The sequence below is a fragment of the Chelmon rostratus genome, chromosome 22 (assembly GCF_017976325.1).
Source record: "Chelmon rostratus isolate fCheRos1 chromosome 22, fCheRos1.pri, whole genome shotgun sequence".
Lineage (NCBI taxonomy): Eukaryota > Metazoa > Chordata > Actinopteri > Chaetodontiformes > Chaetodontidae > Chelmon > Chelmon rostratus.
Genome location: NC_055679.1, coordinates 11,000,872 through 11,022,993, shown reverse-complemented (window position 1 = coordinate 11,022,993; position 22,122 = coordinate 11,000,872). Strand labels below are relative to the sequence as shown.

The 22,122-nt window shown below is 42.2% G+C and overlaps 1 protein-coding gene across 2 annotated transcripts in view; it reads left to right on the top strand.

Moving 5' to 3' along the window:
- Positions 1–22,122, top strand: part of LOC121625548 (ELKS/Rab6-interacting/CAST family member 1-like) — a 132,843-nt gene that overhangs the window by 67,394 nt on the left and 43,327 nt on the right. For both annotated transcript variants that reach the window (XM_041963670.1, XM_041963669.1), the window contains 2 exons: positions 2,638–2,798; positions 21,431–21,578. In XM_041963670.1, coding sequence (XP_041819604.1) covers positions 2,638–2,798; positions 21,431–21,578 — 309 coding nt within the window. The remainder of the gene's footprint in view (positions 1–2,637; positions 2,799–21,430; positions 21,579–22,122) is intronic.

Sequence of the window (22,122 nt, the reverse complement as noted above, 5' to 3'; positions counted from 1 at the left end):
TAAAATAAAGCTTTTACTCACACAAACACACACACACACACACACACACTCAGCAGACTGAAGGGGTTGCTGTCCTCCTTCTCCTCCTGCTCCTCCTTGTCCAGCTGAGCCTTGTCACTCCTCACCCCTCCCTGCATCCCCCTCCATCATTCAATCTCTGCATCTCTGATGTCGGCCAAAGGCCTTTCTCTCGTCCTTTCTCTCCAGTGTCTTCATTTCTCCTAACTTTACAGTCCTCTGTCAGCTCCTTCACTCCTCTCCTTGTTCTGTCTTGTTTTTTCCTCTCCTCCTTTACTCCTCTCTGTATATTACACTCATCTGTCCCTAATATACTCTGCTACACCCCTTTTGCTCTCCTGTCCTTTTCTATCTCCTGCCCCTCTCCTCTCCTCTCCTCTCCTCTCCTCTCCTCTCCTCTCCTCTCCCACTGTTTTGTCTGAGTAACATTTTTAACGCTGTGTCTGACTGCTCAGTATTTTTCACTCTGTCTTCTTTTATCTTTTTATCTCTCTTTCATGTGCTTAGCATTTGTTTGTTTTTGCTTTCTCTCTCTCCCCTTTTGTTGTAGTTTATCTTATCTCTTGAAATTTTTTACAACTTTTCTCTTTCTCCTCTCCCTTTCTCTCTTTTTCCTCCCTGCATGAGTGCATCTCGTTTTCCTCCAAATCTCCTTTGTTTGTCCCCTGTTTTTCCCTGCCTCTCCTTTGATTTCTCTCTCCATCCCTCTGCCTATTCTTTGTATCCCTCCCTATGCCCACCTTTGTTCCTCTCCTTTCTGCGTTCTCCTTCCTGTCCCTCACTCTCTCTTGCCCCCATTTTGAATCCCTTTTTTTATCCTCCCTCACTGTCACCGTCTCCTTCCCTTCCTCTGTTTTCTCTCTCTCTCTCTCTCTGCTCTTTTTGTATGCAGCTCTCTCACATTCCAATGCATGAGTTCACCACAGCCGGGTTTAGGTGGTCAAAGGTAACAAACAGTCATCATAAACCTCCCTCACCAGCCTTTTTATTGTACATCTCATCATTCATTCATGTCTTCACCATTGGACATCAGCAGATCTGACAGAACACAGCTTGTTTCGGGAACATTTTATGAATTAGCATTAGAGTCTTAAAAGCCGACAAAAGAAGGGATTTTAAGATCCAGTGTAATAGTCATAGTTATGTTTTCATTAGTATATAATCACCTGAAAATAAGAATTGTTCTGTTTTTGTTACCTTAGAAGATGCTCTTTATATGTATAAAGGGAGTGGGTTCTCTTCCTACGGTAGCCCAGACTGGACAAACCAAACGCTGGCTTAAAGAGTGTATTTGCGTTTTTTAAGCCAGGCGAGGCAAGTGGGATTCAGTTGGGTGCAAACTACAACCTCACTGCTTGATGGCACTAAATCCTACACACTGGACCTTTAATACATTTATTTATATCTACTTTAGAACCAAGAAAGCATCATATTCTAGTAAATGCTTGAAATTATTTCGCAGCACTGGAAGAAATGTAATTGAGTAGAGTGAAGTAGCTTAAAATGGAAGCACTTAAGTACAAGAGCCTCACAATTGTGCAGTTCTTGGGTGAATGTGCTTGGTGCTTGTCATCACTGTGAACTGGAGCAGCTATCGTGGAATATGTACAGATAGTTTCCTCATCTGAATCAGACCTTGCTTTCTTCTCATCTCTTCTGACTTCACAGCAAACATCTTTCACCAGCGATCACTTTGCACCAGACAGACTGAATCAAGAAAGTATTATACATTATTTGTCTCCACTCCTTTTTCGCTCTCATTTTCCATCTGTCATCAGTTCAAATGACAAGACTCTTATTTTTGTCTCCGTCTCCGCTTCTCTCTGCTTTCAGATTCAGCTCATCATCAGGGTTTTCTCTTTTTGATTTGTGCTGATGCCAGCTATTTTTTGGAAATAAGTGTATCACTGTGGCTCACTTTCCCACTTAATCCTTTTTCTTGTGTCTTTTGTCTGCCGTTCCTGCTCCCCTTACTTTCTACTTCAACACTTCACAGACACAGGATGTATATAATTGGAGGAGAGAGAAAGACATATCAAAAGACAAAATGTGTGTGTGTGTGTGTGTGTGTGTGTGTGTGTTCTGCTGTATTTGTGTGGGTATATCTGTTCAATGTGTGTTTTTGTGTGTGTGGTGGCAGGCCAGATTGTTGTCATGCCGCGAGATATACAGTGACCTCGACACTTGGACCTCACAGACATTAAACTGACAAACTGATATACAGGCAGAGAGAGACTTAGATGAAATATACGTCAGGGAAGAGAAAGAGAAACAACATAAGGAGAGAAAAGAAAACACGGAGAAGAAAAATGACTCGTTTGATGTTCTGCAATCGAGCATCTCGTGTAAAAACAGAGAAATTATTGTATAACGTCTCGAAAGCACAGTAGCTGTTAGATGCACAGAGGAGAGGGAGAGGAGAAGACACCACACACACACACACACACACACACACACACACACACACACACACACACACACACACACAGATAGGCTGATATCTGTGGGAAGCAAAAGTGACATCACATTGAGACGAAGAAGTTGAAAAAGCCAGAAGTCATGTTTAACATGTCTTATAATGTGTGTGTGTGTGTGTGTGTGTGTGTGTGTGTGTGTCAGGTGGAGGATCTGCTGGTTGCCATGGAGAAGGTGAAACAGGAACTGGAGGTGATGAAAGCCAAGCTGTCATCAACTCAGCTCTCACTGGCCGAGAAGGAAGGTCACCTGACCGCCCTGCGGGCCGAGAGGCGGAAGCACCTGGAGGAGGTCCTGGAGATGAAGTAAGACTACAAAAACACACACATTTTATGACTTTTATTTATGTTTCACATGAAAACCAGCTGAACATTAACACTAACAGCAACGGGTGCAAACTCTGTTGGACACTTTCCAAAGACACAAACACACATTTAAAAAAAACAACTTTCTGTCTATCTACCTACCTATTTGTCAGTCCCTAAATGTATTTACGTCTTTTGTAGTGGAACACGTCTGCATACACAGATCCCCAATTCCTCTATGTAGGCAACCGTGAGCTCGTCCACTGCTCACATGAGAGTCAGCAGCAGTCTGTGTCCATACTGAAACCTGATCAAAGCTTTGCTTTTAGAGTCACAGTGATATTAAAACAAGACTCGGTTAACAGCTCTGAACCCTGAACAAAATGCCAACGTCTGCATGCTAATATGCTTTGAATGACGGTGGTAATATGCTAATGTTTGGCAGGTGATGTTGGTTGTCATCTTACTTTAGCATGTTTGCATGGTAACATTTGGTAATTAGCCCCAAACCTCGTAGCACAGTTGAGGGAATATCATTAGTTTGGCAGGTATTTGGTTGTGAACCAAAGGTTCAGATTTTGACCTGATGTTGGTGCTAGAGAAACATTCAGAGGAAATTATTACAATTCATCCTGAGGAGAACACGAATGATTAAGACATTTATGACAATGCATCCAATATTTGCTGAGACATTTTATTAGATGATAAAAATGTGGCTCATGGTGGCGCAGGAGGAAAAGTCAGGGGGTCACCAAAGTCAGTCATGACAGTAACTCCAATAGCTGTTGAGATATTTCAGTCTGGACCAAAGTGGGGAACCAGCAGACATCCATGCTCAGAGCCATGTTGCTATCATGGCTTAAAATACAATATGAAACATTTTAGCAACTCTCAACATTATAATGTCCATCTGTTTGACAACAAATAGTAAACATATACGGTAGAAAGTTTCCAACCAGTTGTCAGTTAATCTCATTTCTAAAAGTCAAACGCGACCTTCAGCACTTTCCCTGGAGTTAGCAGCTCTTATGATATCTCCAGTAGTTTCCCATGTTACTTCAGTGTTCCAGGAAGGTGGCCACCGGTCACATTGACATGATCTTTACCCGACACTTCATCAGCTCGCTCTCTCCTCTCCTCTTTTATCTCCTCACTCTTTCACTCTGCACTTAAAAGCTATAGATGTAAGTAGCGTGTTAATGCAATAACCATGTACCGCTGTCTAGCTCTTCATTTGATTGATTGCATACACAGACACCCGCACACACTCATGCACACGCTGAAACTCAGTGTAAATTTTAATGTAATTTTAATGGACGGGTTTGCATTTTAAGTGCAGCTCAGAGGAGTCCAGCAGTCCGATGATTCCATGTATTTTCTGCTGTTTTACATCCTCACTGAGACCTTGCAATGAGGTCTAATTTAGTGGAACGACGCTTTGGGCTGAAATGGAAGCCAAGGATAATGTCCGAGTTAGCATGTCCTGCCTGTTTAAACACGCTGTGGGACTATCTTTTCCTGTGGCATCATGGGAAAATGAGGGCATGCGCGGTGATTTAATTTTCCTGCACTCTGTCCTCTGCATTTTCTACCAACTTTGCATTTCTTTGTTTTTGAGAGCGAGGCAGAGAAAGTGTGTGTGTCCAGCAGCATGTCCATTCACAGGCCAGGTGAGCAAGTTATTGGCCATTTTATCGCCGTGGCAGCAGCCCGTGCGATTATTACAAGCATCAGCGCTTCAGAATGCGTGGCCGTGTTTCGGTGTGTGAATTTGCACGTATGCAAGCGCTCTACGATTGATTTATTGATGCCTGACTTGTCCAACATTCCTTTTAAGAAGATACAGGCGCCATGTTGAATATTCATGCAACAGGCACACACATGCATCCTTACTTTAGGTACATGCACATACAAACACAGATCACACAAACCCTCAATAACAACATAAAAAAAACCACACATCCAGACCACCCCTCACACATTCATGATTAGATTTAAGAGTCTCCAGTGGGCAGTTCAGTCTGTGCTATCATTTAACTTCACTGTCCCAATGGCAAATTATGTGCATATGTGTACCTGTGTGTATAAATCAGTTGTGGTTAACATCGCTATAAGCCTCCAGTCACCACTTTGTCCCACCTCTGAACTGTGGTGTGACTGTATGTTTCCATACACAGATCATACCTTCTGTACAGAGACCAAATATTTACTCTGCCGATCGTCTCTGGTGTTTCTGACGTAGATGCACGACTGCACTTTATATGTTCCACCGTGAGACAAATATCTGTGACTTATGCATTCAGTATGTGATTGCAAATTATTTGTTTGACCTTTTCCATTTGACAGTAGGTTGTTTGGTTCTTAACACACCACTTCTACACAGATGCAGTAGCTTTTAATGCTACTGCTCCTGCATGAGTCACTTTCAGAAGGCACTTTTTGCACCGCTGATGTTATTCTAATATGGGTATTTGGAGGCAGCTTTTACTGACCTATGGAATAATACATTTGTATCACATATTGGTACATTAAGAAGTAAATAAACCACTATTTTTCCTTCAGTTTAAGTTTCTGGCTGCAGGCCTTACAGAAGAGTTTGCTACTCTTTTTTCCCCTCTCTGTGCTCAAGCTATATTTCTGCCCCAACAGTATTGATTGTTTTAAGGATATCATTTATTTATTGTTTTGCACAGTGGTCTGCATCGGCCAGCAGTTTGTTTGTCTGTTACCAACACTTCCATTCTGCTTACTTTTTCCTCCTTGTTTTCTGATCAAAAGTAGCTCCAGTTTTCTCACCCAGAACACACTAGAAATTCCTCCTTTAAAGGCTCCCATGAATCGCCTGCAGGGGCTTATGAAGAATGGTTGCATTCATATGTGATCATTTGACAACTTACCGACGAAAATACAACACTTTCATGCTCTGCCTTTGCATAATGCAGGATATTTTTCAGCCTGCAGTCGAGTGCTGTATTTGGGATGTTGTGTATTTGTCTACTCCCCCTCAGTGGAAAGTTTAGATGTTTCAGGTAGCTGCTAGCTGTCTCGCAGTGAGTTATGTACATTACGCCATTGCTCATATTTTTCACAAGGCATGAGGGTTTGGTCAGCAAATACGTCATTTGTATCTGGCTTTCTCCCACATGTAAAACATGAGATGTTTAAGGTGGCTGCGTCCTGTGCGTCCATATATCTTGGTGTAATGCACATGAAACTGTCTCTGCACACACAGGCTGCTGTAACTCTTTGGGGTTTGATGTCTGATTTGTTGCCCAGTTTTACATCGGTGTAAGGTTTAATGTTACTGTAAGACATGATATATGATACGGCATGTTGCAGAGGTTTCTGGGACAGACACAGAATATATTAGCACACATACTCAGCTTGCCGAAATATATACCAACTACAGCTGGAATATGACATTCTGTCTGGCTTTCTCTTGTCTCCTCCTTTTCCGTCTCGTCTTGCTTTACATACGCACACACACACACATATATATATATACACACACACACACACGCAGTGAGTGTCTATCTGTCTTTGTGCCGCAGTTTTCACCATCCGTTTATACATGTCATCTTTACTCCAACACTATGCTAACTCCTGTCCCTGATGTATATTGTTAATTTGTGTGCGTGTGTGTGTCCAAGAACACATTATAGTATATAGACTGATATAGGCAGACGTAATCAACGTGCATATTACACATAAAACCGAAAGCAAAAAATACAAAATCATGAAAATACACAGAATTTATTCATGTACATAAATTGGGATGCACACGAACCCAAAGATAGAAAATACACAAATAGAGCTACACGTCGACACACATCTGCCCTGCAGGGCTCCAACATGCATTTTTCCCGCTGATAAATCATCTGCAGCGGCCTTCACATACACACACACACTCATAAAACACACATAGACATATTTTCTTTGAGATATACATTAAATATGCACACACTGTGTTTTCTTCCCATGTGTGCTTGTGGGCATGTGTGTTGTCATGCGTTTGTACAGTTTGGAGTATGCAGGTGTGTGTGTGTATGTGTGTGTGTGTCGCAGCCAGCTGGAGGAATGTGCTGACAGTGTGTGTGTAACAGCAGGGCGTCAGGTCTGAAATCCCAATCTGGATGTATTAAAGCCCATTTTACTCTCCGCTGTTCTTCTGTACTGACACTTAGCACACATCTCTGCCTCAATCTGCTGCTGTTTCATATGCATGTCTTTCTGGTACAGGCATGTGTTTGGATAATTGGATAATTGAGGTGTAACTTAAATGTCCCACAAGACTTGATCAATGTAAGATCCACATACATAAGATTTTTTTAAGAAGCTAAAGATGTTTAGCTTTTGGGAGTATATTTAGTGGAGAGGAGAACGTAGGAGACAATAAACTCAGTTTCATTTCAATAACCCAAAATCATTTTTTCAAATGTCCCTCAAAAAGACGCAAAATCTGTAAAACGCCAGCTATCCTTAATCCTTCAGCTTTTTACAACCTTGTCCTAATTTGCTGCTTTTACTGTGTGATTAAAGCACATTTTGTCACCCACACAGCAATCAAACAGCTTAAACAGTTGGACTCTCTCTTGGTTTGCTGTCAGTATTTGCAACCTCCTCTCCACGTTTGTCTCCAGTGAATTTGCAGCAGCTTTCCTCACACCACGTTACCTGCTTTGCCTGACAGACGTGGTTTAGGGCAGGAAGACCCCTGACAAATAGAACAAATCTTCCCACTCACGTCTTTGAACATTATGGAAGACACATCCCTTCTGACATGGTCTATTGTGACCTTTGCAGCCAATAGTACTTGAATTTGAAGAGACTTTTCTCGGATAGTATTTTGCAACTTTGTTATATAGCTCTGCCTGAGAAACACAGATCAGGGCAAAGATGTCCAAATGTCAGTAAATATTTATTCTTTCAATTACAACATCGCAGATCCATGTAAAAAGTTATTGAACAGTGGACACAACATTTCAGTTGTAATAGCTCCGCATTGATATCATGTGAAGAAGCAAAAGAATTTCAATGCTCACAGTTCTAAAATTCAATTCTTCATGTGTTTTACTCGTTAGGGAACATCCAAAACCATGTGTGCGTAAATTAATTTAAAACGAGGCGCTGCAAATATTTCTCGAGGCAATTGAATTAGTGTGAATATCGCTGACAGTTTGGATGTGATATCGGAACAGTCTGGAAAAGGAGAGGACGGAACGGTAGACAAGAGAGGAGGTCAGAGGAGAGGAGGTGGACAGGAGGACAGAAGCAAGGAGAAGAAAAGCGAGGAAAGAGGTCAGGGCAAAAGGTATAAATCTCTTGAGGGGCACAGGAGGAGGATAATAAAATGAAAGAACAGAGGCAGAAATGTTTTTACGGCGGAGAGAAAAGGAGGGAAGGCTAAGCGGAGAAGAGGAGAAAGACAGCTGTCCAACAACAACTTGGTCGAGCCAACGAAACTGCGTGATATCCCGAAGACATTATATTTCCTCCATCTCCGCCTCCCTGGCTCCTTCCGTTCATCCATCAACCTTTCAGACTATAGTATATATTGAATGTACAACCGCTTACGTTATGTCCTCCTCCCTTGCGTTCGTACAATATCCTTTCTCACCGTGTGCACAAAATTGTCGGCTAATTTATTGGTCGTTATTTTTACCAGGCAAGAATTATGCATATGCGATTTTTGTGTGCATTAGAATCAGAACGTGTTATAGCAAACGTCCTGAAACATAAAACAGCGTGACACTGATTTCTGTTTATTTGCAAGGTTGTTATGGAGATTGTAACATTAATGATGCTTCAAACGGCCACTTCTTACAAAAGAAAACAGACGTCACAATGAAAAGACCCTGCTGTGGAGGAACAAGGGTGGCGACGCACTTTTGACAGTGTGTTTTTTTAAGCGAACGGCCGAGGCTGCCAGCAAGCAGGCAACAAAGTGAGTCACATTACTTGTGTTTGCGTTAGCGGGGAAATAAAACCTGATATTTTAGTTGTTTTCTCTGTGTGTGGGAGAGGCCGCGTCAGGCTGTGACAAATCAGGTGTTGGGTAGTGATTCACTGAAATTTTCTGATTAAAACTGCCAGCAAATCTATTCAGATTAATTGAACCAGGATCTTCTGTCTGCCCAAAATAACACAAAAATGAAGCTTTTAGTGGAAAGTCTGGTGTTTTGCACCACATGCACAATTAGACAATAAAGAAAGTCTGCAGAAGCACCAAGTTGCTGCCCTGTCTTCAGCCTCCTGCAGTGAGAGCCTTGCTGATGCCTCAAGGTGAACTCTATAAATTCAATTTATTTCTCCTTTGCTGCTCTGTTCTTTGTTTTATCTCCCACCCAGCCTCTAATCCTCAAACCTCTCCCTGCATCCCTCCCTTCATTCCTGCCGTCCCTCCTTCACTCCATCCCTCGCTCTGGCATTCCGTCTCCCCCTCCTTTTTCACCCCTTTTCATCTCTTATCCTTTGCATCCTTCCTGCCTTCCTTTTCTCCTCACCTCTTTCCATCCATCCACCCAGTCTGAGCCCACATCTGTCTGGAAACATCATTATCGCCTGATTTCTGTCTGAAAGGCTGTATTTCTCACTATCTGTCTTCTTGTATCGTCGCTGTTGTCAGTACATACTGAAACTAATCAATGGCGTCTGTGTGCACGTGTGCGTGCGTGTGTGTGTGTGTGTTTGCATCCCTCTGTCTGTGTGCATGTAGACAGAGATCCTGTTTTCAATGGAACGACAGCTCTGCTCCTCACAGCCAGAAAGACATCACTAACTATACGATTGCACGTGTAAAAGACACACAAACACACACACGCGACAGCTATCCCATCAGTAACGTTAGAAGTCTTCAGAAATAGCACACACACACACACACACACACACACACACACAGACACAGACACTTATAAAACCAGATGAGACAGCATGACTGCTTAGAAGCTTTCTCTCCCAGAGGAATGCTTGGAGATGTTTCCCCCCCGCCACACACACACACACACACACACACACACATGCATAAAAATACATCCTCCCACACAAATGCATGTACACATGCTTATGGTGTGCTACCATAAGCCAGAGACAAGCGCTTTGATCCCTTCAGACAGCAATGAGATTAATCCACACTGTGCCAAAGCAAGTCTGTGTGTGTATTTGTTGTGTGTGTGTGTTTGTGTATGACAGACATGTTGAGAGCTTAGTATGACAAAAAGGGGCATGCAGTTTTGACACTTAGTCTTACAAGCTCAAATCAGGGCGCCCTGCTCTCCATCTCCCTCTTTTCTCTCCGTTTTTCTTGCCCTCCCTGTTCTTGCCTTTCTTGCCCTCTTCTCTCTGACTCGGCTGTCTTCCTCTTTGATTTTTTTTCTCTTCCCCTGCGAGAGACAGAGGGAGAAATTGAATCAGGAAAATAGAAGCAATAAAAGACGCGCTTTAGTTAGAAGTTGTATTCAAATAACAGGGTTTTCTGAAAGTCTCTGAAGCCATGCAAACCAGTGATCTTCAGCTGAATATACAGCAGAGAAAAAGAGAGTCTCCTTTTATCCTGCTGACTCTTCTGTATTGTAATTTTATGTGTAATCTGTACACGTATTACAGAGCTCTCACACCAATTAAAGTGCGCTGAATTGAGCTTAACAAGAAGAGGATTTAAAACGAGCACAAGGAGGCAAGAACAAGAGCAAAATGTTCAGAAAGATGGACAAGAACCAAACACATCAGAACAAAAAGAAACAAGTGAAGAGAAAGAACAGATAAAGGAAAAAAGGATGCGGCAAAACCTAAACTCGCCTGTTTTCCTCGGCTGATTACAGGTTGTGCGTGCCAGGCCATCAAACAGATCATTAAACAGCAATTAAAGAGGGAGAGGGAGCAATGAAGAGGGAAAACATATCAAAAAGTAGAAAACAAAACATGTTTTTTTTTTTTTCCTCAAAGCCTCTGATTGTACGTTACCAGTGCCAGACGATTACATTTCTATTCTGGAAATGATAAAACTGTAGTAGATGGACAGGCAGAGGAGAACAGGTCAGAACTAGTGACAGACTTGGAGACTGAGAGAGTGAGAGAGCAAGAGATGCTGAGCAAAAGAGACATCAGAGGGCGCGAGAAACAGGCAGAATCATAACCTGACGGCTCTGAAATCTGCAGCATAATCACAGTTATAAATGACTACAATGCAAAGATGCCGTTTCCATTTTGAGACTTTATCCCCCTTAATGGGAAAGTTGGCTCACAGTGAGGCGTTCGAGTCAGCGGATACACACAAGCTAAGAAAGACACTAAGCACATGGACGTGCAAGATAAATGAAGCAATGGATTATGTTTTAGCTAACCTCCGATAATGAAGTCAGTCATTTGGGTTTTTATTTTGCTCTTCGCTGTTGAAGATAATGAAAATTATTGTCATTTTATAGCCTTTCCCAGCTAACCGTGGCGTCACTAGTGAAATTCATTACTGAAGCAGTGCAGTATGTTGAAAAAAAAACAACAGATTATTTGGTTATTTTCCCCTGTGAAGTATTAAAGTGCAATAAGGCATAACCAACAAAGCAGTTTTTGCTTCATTATGAATTCATACTGCAGGCTGTCGGGCTATTTTTTTACCTTCCAGACAACTATTGTTGTCCATTTATCTGCATACAGTACGAAAATCATAATTTGCTACAACCTTGGTAATGCAGATAGAAGGTAGATTGAAGGTCTGCACTGCATTATCTTTCAATATGTAACTCGGACAACATAAATACAGACATATTTGTCATTAGCTGTTCACTGTTATTGACATAAGTGATGATTGACAGGGATTACTTTTGTAAGAGTCTATGCATTGATTTTTAGTCAGTCTGAAGCCTTTAAATTGTTTATAGACTGTCAGGACAAGAAATCTTCAAGTTAAACTGATGCTATTCCAGTATTTCGTGAAATAATACAGCTACATTTCTGATGTGTTTATTATGGCAGGAAAAAAGTAATAAAATCAGACATTTTACAGTTGACAGTCGGGTCATTTGGCTGGAGCTGAGAGACTAAAGGACATCACAACATCCTCCTGCTTTTGATGCTTGTTTTCAAATTGCTTGTAAAATAAAGAGAAAATTGGAACTAACAAAACCTGAATATCACAAAAAAAAAAACAACCTTTTTTACAATTAGCAGAGGTGGAAAAGTTGCTTTATTGATAAAAGCAAAGCAGAGTGCCGTGTCAACAGCCTTGGTAATAACTCATGGCATATGTGACACATTTGACTTAAACATTAACTGAAGGGACAGAAAAAAGTAGCTGTTGAAAACATCAGATCTGTGTGGAGTGATGAAGAGAGTGTGACCTTCCTCAGATTAATACATGAAACTAACAGAAATCCTTCCCTTATGTCTCCTCCATTGTTTTTGGGGCTTGACTGCCGCTGTTGACCCAACTTGCAGACCACTTAGTGGATGGAAACACACATTAACTTGCATCTTCTCAAAGGCACTCACGCGTTAACTTTGGATGTGGATCGACCAATCAGCAACCACTTGGTTTGAAACATGCTGACGCCTTCACTTGATTTTACTGTGTTTCTTTAAAAAAGACGTGAAGTTGAAGCCACTTTGTCTGCATTCACTTAAAATCCATTTGTGTCTGACCAACAGGAAGGAGAGTAGAGCCGCGCCGCAGGGAGCATCTGTAGATACAGTGGCCGCTCACACACAGATGTTTATAAAGAGCCTCTTTCATAAACATCTGGGAGTCGCAGGTGTCCATTACTGTGACCGGTTTGTGTTACAGGAGTGAGTTTGTGCTGACAGACTGTAAGCAGATGTCTTGGTCTCTGTGGCACAGCGTGGAAATGGATTGACTGTAAAGAACCACAGTGAAGACAAAGCTGCATCTTTAGTCACACTTCTCAAAGTGTGTGTGTGTGTGTGTGTGTGTGTGTGTGTGTGTGTGTGTGTGTGTGTGTGTGGTCCCGTGGAAAGAGCATCTCCCGCGGACCATGGATAATGCATTTTTACACCTTTCTTATTAGTCACAGTGTGTGTTTTTAAATGTGTGTGTGTGTGTGAGAGAGAGAGAGACAGAAAGACAGAGGTGAGAGAGCGTGAGGAGCGAGTGTTTTTTTAAGAGACAAAAGGGGAAATGTGTCAAGAACAGATCCTCATTCTGTCATGCAGTAGTCCCACCTGCCCTCCCCTCTCTCTCTCTCTCTCTCTCCCCCCCTCACTGCCTTTGTCTCTCTGCCTCCCATTCCCTCTACTCTCTCCATTCCGCTCCCTCTCTCCCCCTGCACGTCTCTTTGATTTGTTTTCCCTCCAAATCCTCCAGTTATTCTATTCCCTTCCCTGTCAATGCTGTTTCTTTGTGTGTGTGTGTGTCTGTGTGCGTGTGTGCGTGTGCGTGTGTGTGTGCGTAAGCCTTCTCGCTGTCTTTCTTTAAGCCTCTCTGATGTACAACAGCTCCTTGAGGGGAGCTTTTCTCTCCCTCTCAAACACACACACGCACACACACACACACACACACACACACTCTTATCCTATGCACCAGCTTTAACCTATTTTCCTAACACTTTCTTTCGCGCTCTCTCTCTCACTTTTTCCAATTCTCTCTGATGGTCTCTCGTCCTGCCTTCTCTCTCCATACTAAATCATTCATATCCAGTGTCTCTGACCCACTTCCACTATAGTTTAAGACACACACACACACACACACACACACACAGCTTTCAAACAGATCTCGCCAAAAATCCTGCTGTTCTCTGTGTGTTATTGTACGTTTTACAGTGGGCTACTTTAATCTAGGCAGCGTCAGTCAAAGATAAAAACAAAGTTTCTGCCAAATCAGGACCTGGCTGCTGTACTGACATTTTCTGGTCTTTTCAGTTTCTTACAGTCCTAATAAACATGCAAACTTTCCAGATCGGTAAACACATTTTGGTTTTTGGCGTTGAATAAAAGCTCCGAGGGCATTCTTTACTGTAATTTCCGATAATCATTTTTATCATCATTCTGCTCTTTTAACGTACCATTATGCCTTTGATGTGTTTGGTGTGAAGTAGCCCTCGAAAACAGTTTCAAAGTTTTGAATGCGCATAACAACTGTGGAAGGTGTCGATCATTTTCTCTAATAGCTTCTGTTGTAATCTAGTGAAGTGAAACTTTGTGCTGGCGCGGAGTGCGGCAGTAAAATGGTTTACTATAAACCAAAGCTTTATTGGCTGTCTTTGCTTTGATGCTGCACACATGGCGGGCCAGCACTAACAAATGTTTCATAAAACCTGCTCTGATGTGTGCATTCATTGCCCGGTGTTTTCTCTTGTAGGGCCACAAACCAATACGTGTGTGTGTTTGCGCATTTATGTGTGGTGCTGCTAGAGGCAGTAGATTCTAAGAATGCGTACTTTAAAGGTGCTATAGAGTCCGTGTCAGATATATATACTATGTGACATATGTATTTAATGTACAGCTGTGAATGCCTGTGTTAAACAATGTGTAAAACTTAAAAGAGAGGCCTCCAGCATCATCTTTTCTTGCTTTTCTTACTTCTGACTTTACTTTTTTCTTTACTTAGTGTTTTGAGCTGTGAGGCATTGCAGCAGTTCACACCTCAATTGTGTGTGTGTGTGTGTGTGTTTGAGTGTGTGAGAGAGAGAGAGAGAGAGAGAGAGAGAGGGAGAGAGAGAAAGCATGGAGCAGATGAGAATCGGGGGCCCAGTGCTCGCTGGTTATCTGCCCCAGGACAGAAGCTGTCAGCTGGGAGAAAAATACTACTCTGCAGGGCCCCACTCTTGAGACACAGAATCTAAACTAGTAGCTCTCGCTCTCTCTGCGTTTATGTTTGTGTGTGTGTGAGACTGTGAGGTCTACCAACTGAAAGCTGTCTGATTATCAAGCAAAAATCTGACAGAAAGGAAAAGAGAGAGTGTTTAAGGAGTGAAAATAAAGATACAAGAAAGGAAGGAAAGATTGGCAGGAGAAGTTCCTCTCACCACAGATCACTTCCATCCTCCTTTCTATGCTACTTCTCTCTCTGTGTGTGTGTGTGTGTGTGTGTGTGTGTGTGTGTGTGTGTGTGTGTGTGTGTGTGTGTGTGTGTGCCTCCAGGCAGCATTAGCTACCACTGAGAGCCAGCTGTGCCCTCCTGTATCTCTCTCCTCTCATCTCTCCTCTCTTTAAAACCAAACCTTTTCCCACAATTTGGTTATTGGTTAATGTGAATGCTTGCCATGATCATGCAATTCGACCAAGTTCAAAATCTAGAAACATTTCATCAGCTGTTAAATCAAGAGCAACCATACATCAAGCTTAGACACTGTGCTTCCTGTATACTTTACGTCTCGCGCTTCTCGTCAACACGTTGTACTCACAGGCTCATCAGGTGTTTTGCATGTTTTAAATGTCTCCTACCTCCCCCCAGGCGTCCCAGCTGAGGCACATCTGACCTCAGCTTGTACCCACATGGCCACATCCCTAACTCTGAAATAAACTTAGTATTAAAACAGAATGAAGAAGTGCAACGTATGGACGCTGCTGATGTATTGTATTTCAGCTGCTGAAATCCACAGATTTAACCACCCTGTCTGTAAAATCATAGCATCCCACGAGTGGTGTCTTGTTTACAGGTTCTTTCTTCCAATCAGGCATCTCCTGTCTAGATCTTTGCGGTGTCAGAGAGGCCAGATCCATTCCCACTGAACTGCTGCATAATTCTGCATAATGAAGGATAAGTTCAGGTGCTGAGTGTTATAGGCTGAACTTGCTTTGTTTTTGTTGTTTAATGTCGATATATAGTTTTCTTTTGTTTAAAGCAAACCAACACTCATGATTACAGTTAATATGATTATCAAAATTTTCCCCTGTCTGCAGCCGCGTGAATCTGCTGTTTTCTCTCGCCTCTCATTCAGTTTCCTGATCCGAGATGGTGGTAGGTAGCGTTAAAAAGTCTTAACAACTCTAGAATATGGTTCGGCAGGGGGAAACCACCCTTCGCCGAATTGAGGTCGAGCTAGACACGCACCACGTCCTGCAGGGGTTAAAGAGTAAGCTCTGGCGTCCTGCGAGCAGCCTCCTGTGTAACCAGAGCAGACAGTGTCACAGAAAACAATGGAAGGCTGCTTTGTTCACTCGGAAACAGAGAGCAGAGAGAGGGGATTATTTCTAAAATAGCTCCGTGTTTGTCTTAGACGGAGACTGGCCAATGTCACACTAGACTGAATCTACTTTACGCGCACACACCGACACGCACACTTAACTCCAACACACACGTATGTGCAGCAAGAAGCCCTGCATACACACTTGTGAACATTCACGCACACGGAAATACATAAGTACATCCTTATGAGCACATACACACCTACAGAAAAACATGCTGCCGTAAACACAGACGTGCAACTGTCACTTGGACACACACACACACAAACATGCTGTAGATTGCAGAAGAGGGTGACAGCATGAAAGAGATAATGCAGCACACACGGGAAGCTGCTTTGGTGTGTGTGTGTGTGTGCGTGTGTGTACAGAAATATGTGAGTGATCTAAGACCAGGCATTAGTGTTTCTGATAAAGTGAGGGGCCTTAAGTGGTTTGAGGAAGGAGAGGGCCCCCACATGTGTGTGTGTGTGTGTTGGGGTTGGGGTCAGGTGCCTGGTGCGTTTGCATGTATCTGCTTACTGTCTGCCTTGTCGCCACGGCGATGACATCATGGCACACGACCGCCAAACGACGGAAAGAATGCCTCCCGTCTTCTTTACAGACGGAGAGATGGAAAAGAGGTGGGATGATAGAGCGGGTGACGAGGGAGCGGAGGTGAAGAGAGAGAGAGATGAGAAATGTTGGGTGGGTGCTGGTGGTGAATAGGTGAGAGAGCCTGAAAGGAAGTTGGGAGAGAATATTAATGTAAATGGAAACTTGTTAAATTTTGCATAACCTGTGAAATGTTCATACAAATGTATGAATGGAGCGCAATAATAATTCAGCCTGTAACCATTTTTCTACACTCAGAATGATTATTGGATGATTCTGCACCTGCAATGCAAGTGTTCAGTGGCAATGTAGAGACAAGTGTAGCCTTTATGTAGTGAAGGCAAAAGTAAAGGTGTCTCACCTAACATTACTATGATGAATATAAACAACAACATGGCTATTGTTAGTAATCACAGCTAGCCAACTAGCATGTTAGCACTGGGAAGTTTTGGCAGCACTTTCTCTGCCATTCTTGTGCGACTAGCTCGCTATAGCTTTAGCAGTATATCTGCGTAGCCTGGTAGAAGACTCCGCCAGAAGATAAGATGGGATTTTATTTGATCCCACGCAAGTAGAATAGAAAATAAAAAGATACAAAATAAAATGAACTGTTGAGGCTACGTACATTATATACAACAGAGTACAAAAATATTGCTTTGTGAAGAATAACTTAGTTTCACAGTAGATTTTGAAAAAATATGAAAATTAAAATGCAGTGTCGTTGGGTTATTGTACAGTATATGTATGTATATATATATATATATATATATATATATATATATATATATATATATATATATATATGCACAAGATAATTTGTACAGATGCACATGTGCAATCATTTGTCAGAGCATTTATATTACACTTTTCTAGCCTTACCGTCAGCTCAAAGTGCTCTACAACACAAGCCGGTATTCAATCACACAGCCAGCAGCAGCATTTTGGGGTTCAGTATTTTGGTGGAGGACACTTTGACATGTAGACGTGTGCATTCAACCAGGGATCCAACCACGGACCCTCTGATGAGAGGGCACCCACTCTACACTGCAAAAACTCCGCTCCCAAAAACAAAGGGGGAAAAAACAAATACAATGGGGAAAGTATTACTTAACAGTAAGCAAAAAAGTGCAAAACAGAAAGCTTTATAATTTTGGAAATTCAAGTTTCAAGCATTAAGTTACTCAGAACCAGTAGTAAAATCTCCCAAACAAGTCTCATTAAGATAATTAAGGACAAAAAGATTTGAAACAGGTGAAATGCTCTTACATAAAAACTGCCTGGTATGAAGATTTATCTTGTCAGACAAAAAAACAAGCATGTATTGCATTGATCTTTCTTAGATTACACATTTTGCAGTGCACGTCCTGAGCCACCCTCTCTCAACCTCAGGGATGTCATGCACCGATATTGTAGAAAAAAAAAAAAATCAGAAAATGTTGGAATTGAACAACTAGGCAGTGAGCCTGGGCCTTATCAGATGCTAAAATGTTGTGCAGAAGTTAATAATATGATAAAGCAGGAACTGTATCAACAGGAAGCTTATTACTATAATTTTATTGTCTGTCTCACTTATTGTGAAGTGAACAGTAAACTTGCCCTGTTCACGTTACGAGGAAACCTGCCAGGAATGTGGCCTTGTATGTTTGTGACTCCGCACCGCACCGCTGGACGACGTTGTCTGCGACAAAAGCTGGCCCAGGTTCAACAATCCTGCATGTTTTTTTCAGAGCTTCATACTTTGAGACCTCATCTTTGCCAACACAGTGGTCTTATAAATGAGCAGGCTGCGTTTAAGTGATTCATGCTAACATTAGATGCCGTGGCTGAACTTCATCTACAGAAACCACTGCACACACAGATTGAAAATCACTCTCTGGGATGTGCAGTGAAAAATAATCACAGCATATAAGACAAAAGATGCCAAAATAGGGATAATATGAATGTGTTAGACCTCTTTCACAAGCTTTATTCTTTGCTCACTCTTAGTAGACCTTCCTTTATCCTTCTTTGCTCCCCATATTGTTCCAGAATGGAAAGACTTGAAAGCAAGGTTACAGATCTAAGGCTGCATATCCACTGGGAACCTTTCTTCCTCACCGTGTTGGCTGCATTGTCTTTGTTACTTTCAACAGTAAGGACACATTGCCAGCTGAGCTGAGAGCACACTATGTTTTTTAAAGTGCCCTCTGACAGTGGAATTATCCAAAGATTTGGCAAAAGAGAGCCGCACTTGAAACAGTTTTTAATGATCACATAGCAACAGCAGTAGCCACAACCAGCACTTGTCATAAGCACATGTTTAGCTCTGGAAGCTGAGAAGGCCAAGCAGAGAGTGTTTTAAGTGTGTGTGTGTGTGTGTGTGTGTGTGTGTGTTAGACAGAGACGAAGGGGAACCATTGAGAGGCCCAGAATGAGACGAGTGCATCTGGAATAAATATCATTTTATCACCAAGGTTTATAAGTGCCATGTGCTGGCAGGTAACTTTCAGATATGGTATAAAACTAGACGGACTGTTAGCTTTAACAAGACTAATGTTCCATTAGCCTTTCTCTGCATGTGCGTGTGATTCAGTACGTGTGTGTAGCACTGTTTATATGAAAAACGAACGGGAAAGCCTGTGACAGTGTCCCAGTGTCTCACAATCGGGAATAAAAGGAATGATCTGATAGCATAAAGGCAGGAATTTAAAAAACACGCTAATGGAGAGAAGGAGCATTTTGGATTCCCCATAAATGTCCAGGGCTGTGTTGAAACAGACATAAATTGAAATTGAATACGTTTCTGATTATTATGTTCATCTTACAGTGAATTCTATTTAAAGTTTCTGTATCTACTGTATATCAGGACCAAAATAAGCACAGATGCATTTGAGAAGCTGTCTTGGTATCAGTATCTAAACTCTGGTATTACATTGAGATCAGAACATTTTAAATGATACTCAGGCCTAGTTAGGAGTGTGAGGTTGCCATTTTTTGCACGTATTTGTTTTCAATCAGCACCTCTTTCAAGTTTACAAAAAATATCAAAAACCCTTGAATACTCTTTGGTTTTCTTGTCTTTAGTGTTGTTAAAATACATTTCTACAATTTATCAACAGGGGACAGAAATATATATCTTATAATATAAAGAGACAATATAATTAATGACTTAAAATGAGAAGTCTTTGATTAAAAAGCTCTGAGCAGACTGACAGTGACCAGACTTGCCCGGGGAATCGATCTACAAACCCCGGCCTCAACTCCCTCAACCCTTGCGCCTGACAGGATTGCTGCAGTCCAGATGCATGATGGGACACTTGTACACTGACAGTGTGGTCAGTGAGGTTGACCAAAGAATCTGTGGGTCTTCACACAGTCCAAACATGTAATCTGTCTTCATTTAGACACTCTCATCACTGCATTCCTCGCTGCACCGCTGTATCTGTATGTGTGTGTGTGCGTGTCCTCTTACATAAAAATACAACGTAAGTAAGAAGATTTGGAGAGACGGTCAAAGAGGGAACATAGTTGTTCTTCCAAATGCAAGATTGAACCTTTGTGTGTGATTGTGTGTGGCCAATCGTTGAGCCCTGTGGGATTGTGGAAGAAAACCTTGTGATTGAGATTCTCCTTGGAAACGACCAGAATTCCGAGAATTCGGAGGCTTGGGTGTCCTCGGAGGAGGCTCGGCCAGATCTGTGGCTGATGGGATGGATGGGATGCGGCTTGTTGCTTCCTGACCGCATGGAATGTTATCTATCTGTCAGCCCGACGGACCATCCAGGCCGGGGGAAGAGACAGAGACGAGAGGGCTGGAAAGACAGACGGAGACTGGAGAGTAATACCTGTATGGAAACGGAGAGTGGGAGGCATTTATATGAATGTGTGTGTATTTGAGTAGTTAAATGAAGCTAAAGAGAGGCTAATTTGCTTAGCTTTGGCGCCAAATACACTCCACCATCAGTGCTTTTTTGGAAACCAGGCGGCTTTGTGAAGTTATAAGCTTCAAGCCACCACTTTTCCAATACCTGCTCCGCTTAAGTGTCCATGAGCAAGACGCTGCCAGCTCTCTGCTCTGTGAGTCCAACTGTCTCTCCCAGCAGAAAGGACAAAGTAAAAGCTGCTCTGCAGGCTGACAGAAAAATGATTTTATCCCACTTTTGCTTATATTGGATTAAAGATGTTATGGAGAGAAATAAGGGAGAAAGAGAGTAACACATGCCATAAAGGTCCCCACCATGAACAAACTGGAAACATTTTGATTGCACGGTATGCGTCACACTTGACCACCAGGAAGGCCCGTATTTTTGCAAAAATACGCCAGTTTTATCCTCCTAAATCAGCAGTGCTCCAATTAAGAGGACTTCCCTCCACTTGTTGACATGCCATGGTTTCACCATAACATTAAAGCACACCCAAATTAGTATGTAGCCATGCAGATCGTTCTGGTTTTCTTTGTCCAAATTTTGAGATATCCATCCCAGGGATTTCTGTCTCCACCCAGATTACAAGGGAGGTGACTGGAATTTTTTCTGTGGTGCTCATAAAGTTGTAAAATGACATTTCAGAAAATTTAACAAGAACATCTTGTATCCTTGTTCCTCTTGATGATCCTCAGAGAATTTCAGCAGATTTCAAGAAAAAGAAATCAAGTGCAATTATGTTTGCCTCCATCATATTGGGGGAAGGCAGAACTCTCAGCTATCTTAAAATAATTGGTATGGCTGGTGTGGAAATGGAAAAACCCTCTCTTTAATAGTATTGATTGAGCAAGAAAAAGCTGCATTCACCAGCGTCTTTTACTGAACATTATTTCTGTCTTTAAAGTTCAGAAATTCATTCAGGTAGCAGCAAGTGTGGCTTTAATGAAATCAAATTAAGTTTATTCCTAGCATTGCTAACAAAATGTGTACTTGTTCTCTGTGCAGGCAAGAGGCGCTGCTGGCAGCCATAAGTGAGAAAGACGCCAACATCGCCCTGCTGGAGCTCTCCTCGTCCAAGAAGAAGAAAACCCAGGAAGAGGTGGCAGCTCTGAAGAGGGAGAAGGACAGTCTGGTTCATCAGCTCAAACAGCAGGTAGGATCACTGTGCACACACTATCACGCTTAATCATAGTTTGACGCCCAAGTGGACACGGGAAAAGGTTTTTGGTTGTGAGAGTAAAAAGTGTAAAAAGGAGGAAAAAAAAGGAGCACAGGTGAGGTGGCTATGATGAGAGGAGCAAAGAAAACAAGAGAGGCAGAGAGAAACTGAGTCCAGATGTGACCACAGTGCTCCGACCACCAAGGGTAAATTTAGGATTAACCTACTCCTCCCACACTCACCACACACACACACACACACACACACACACACACACACAAAAACACACACAGAGTTCAAATGTTCTGCAAATCTCCGGTGACAACACCTTCATATGAATTTCTATTTATTTACATTTTCGGCCCACAGATGCTACACACTAGCACACACAGCCGTACACGTCACTCTGCTGGTATGGATACACCTTCAGAGGGTTCAAGCACACAAATATGTACACACACACATGCACACACACACACACACACACACATACCAATATGTACACACTCACCCAGGCCAAAAACAAGGATATAAACAT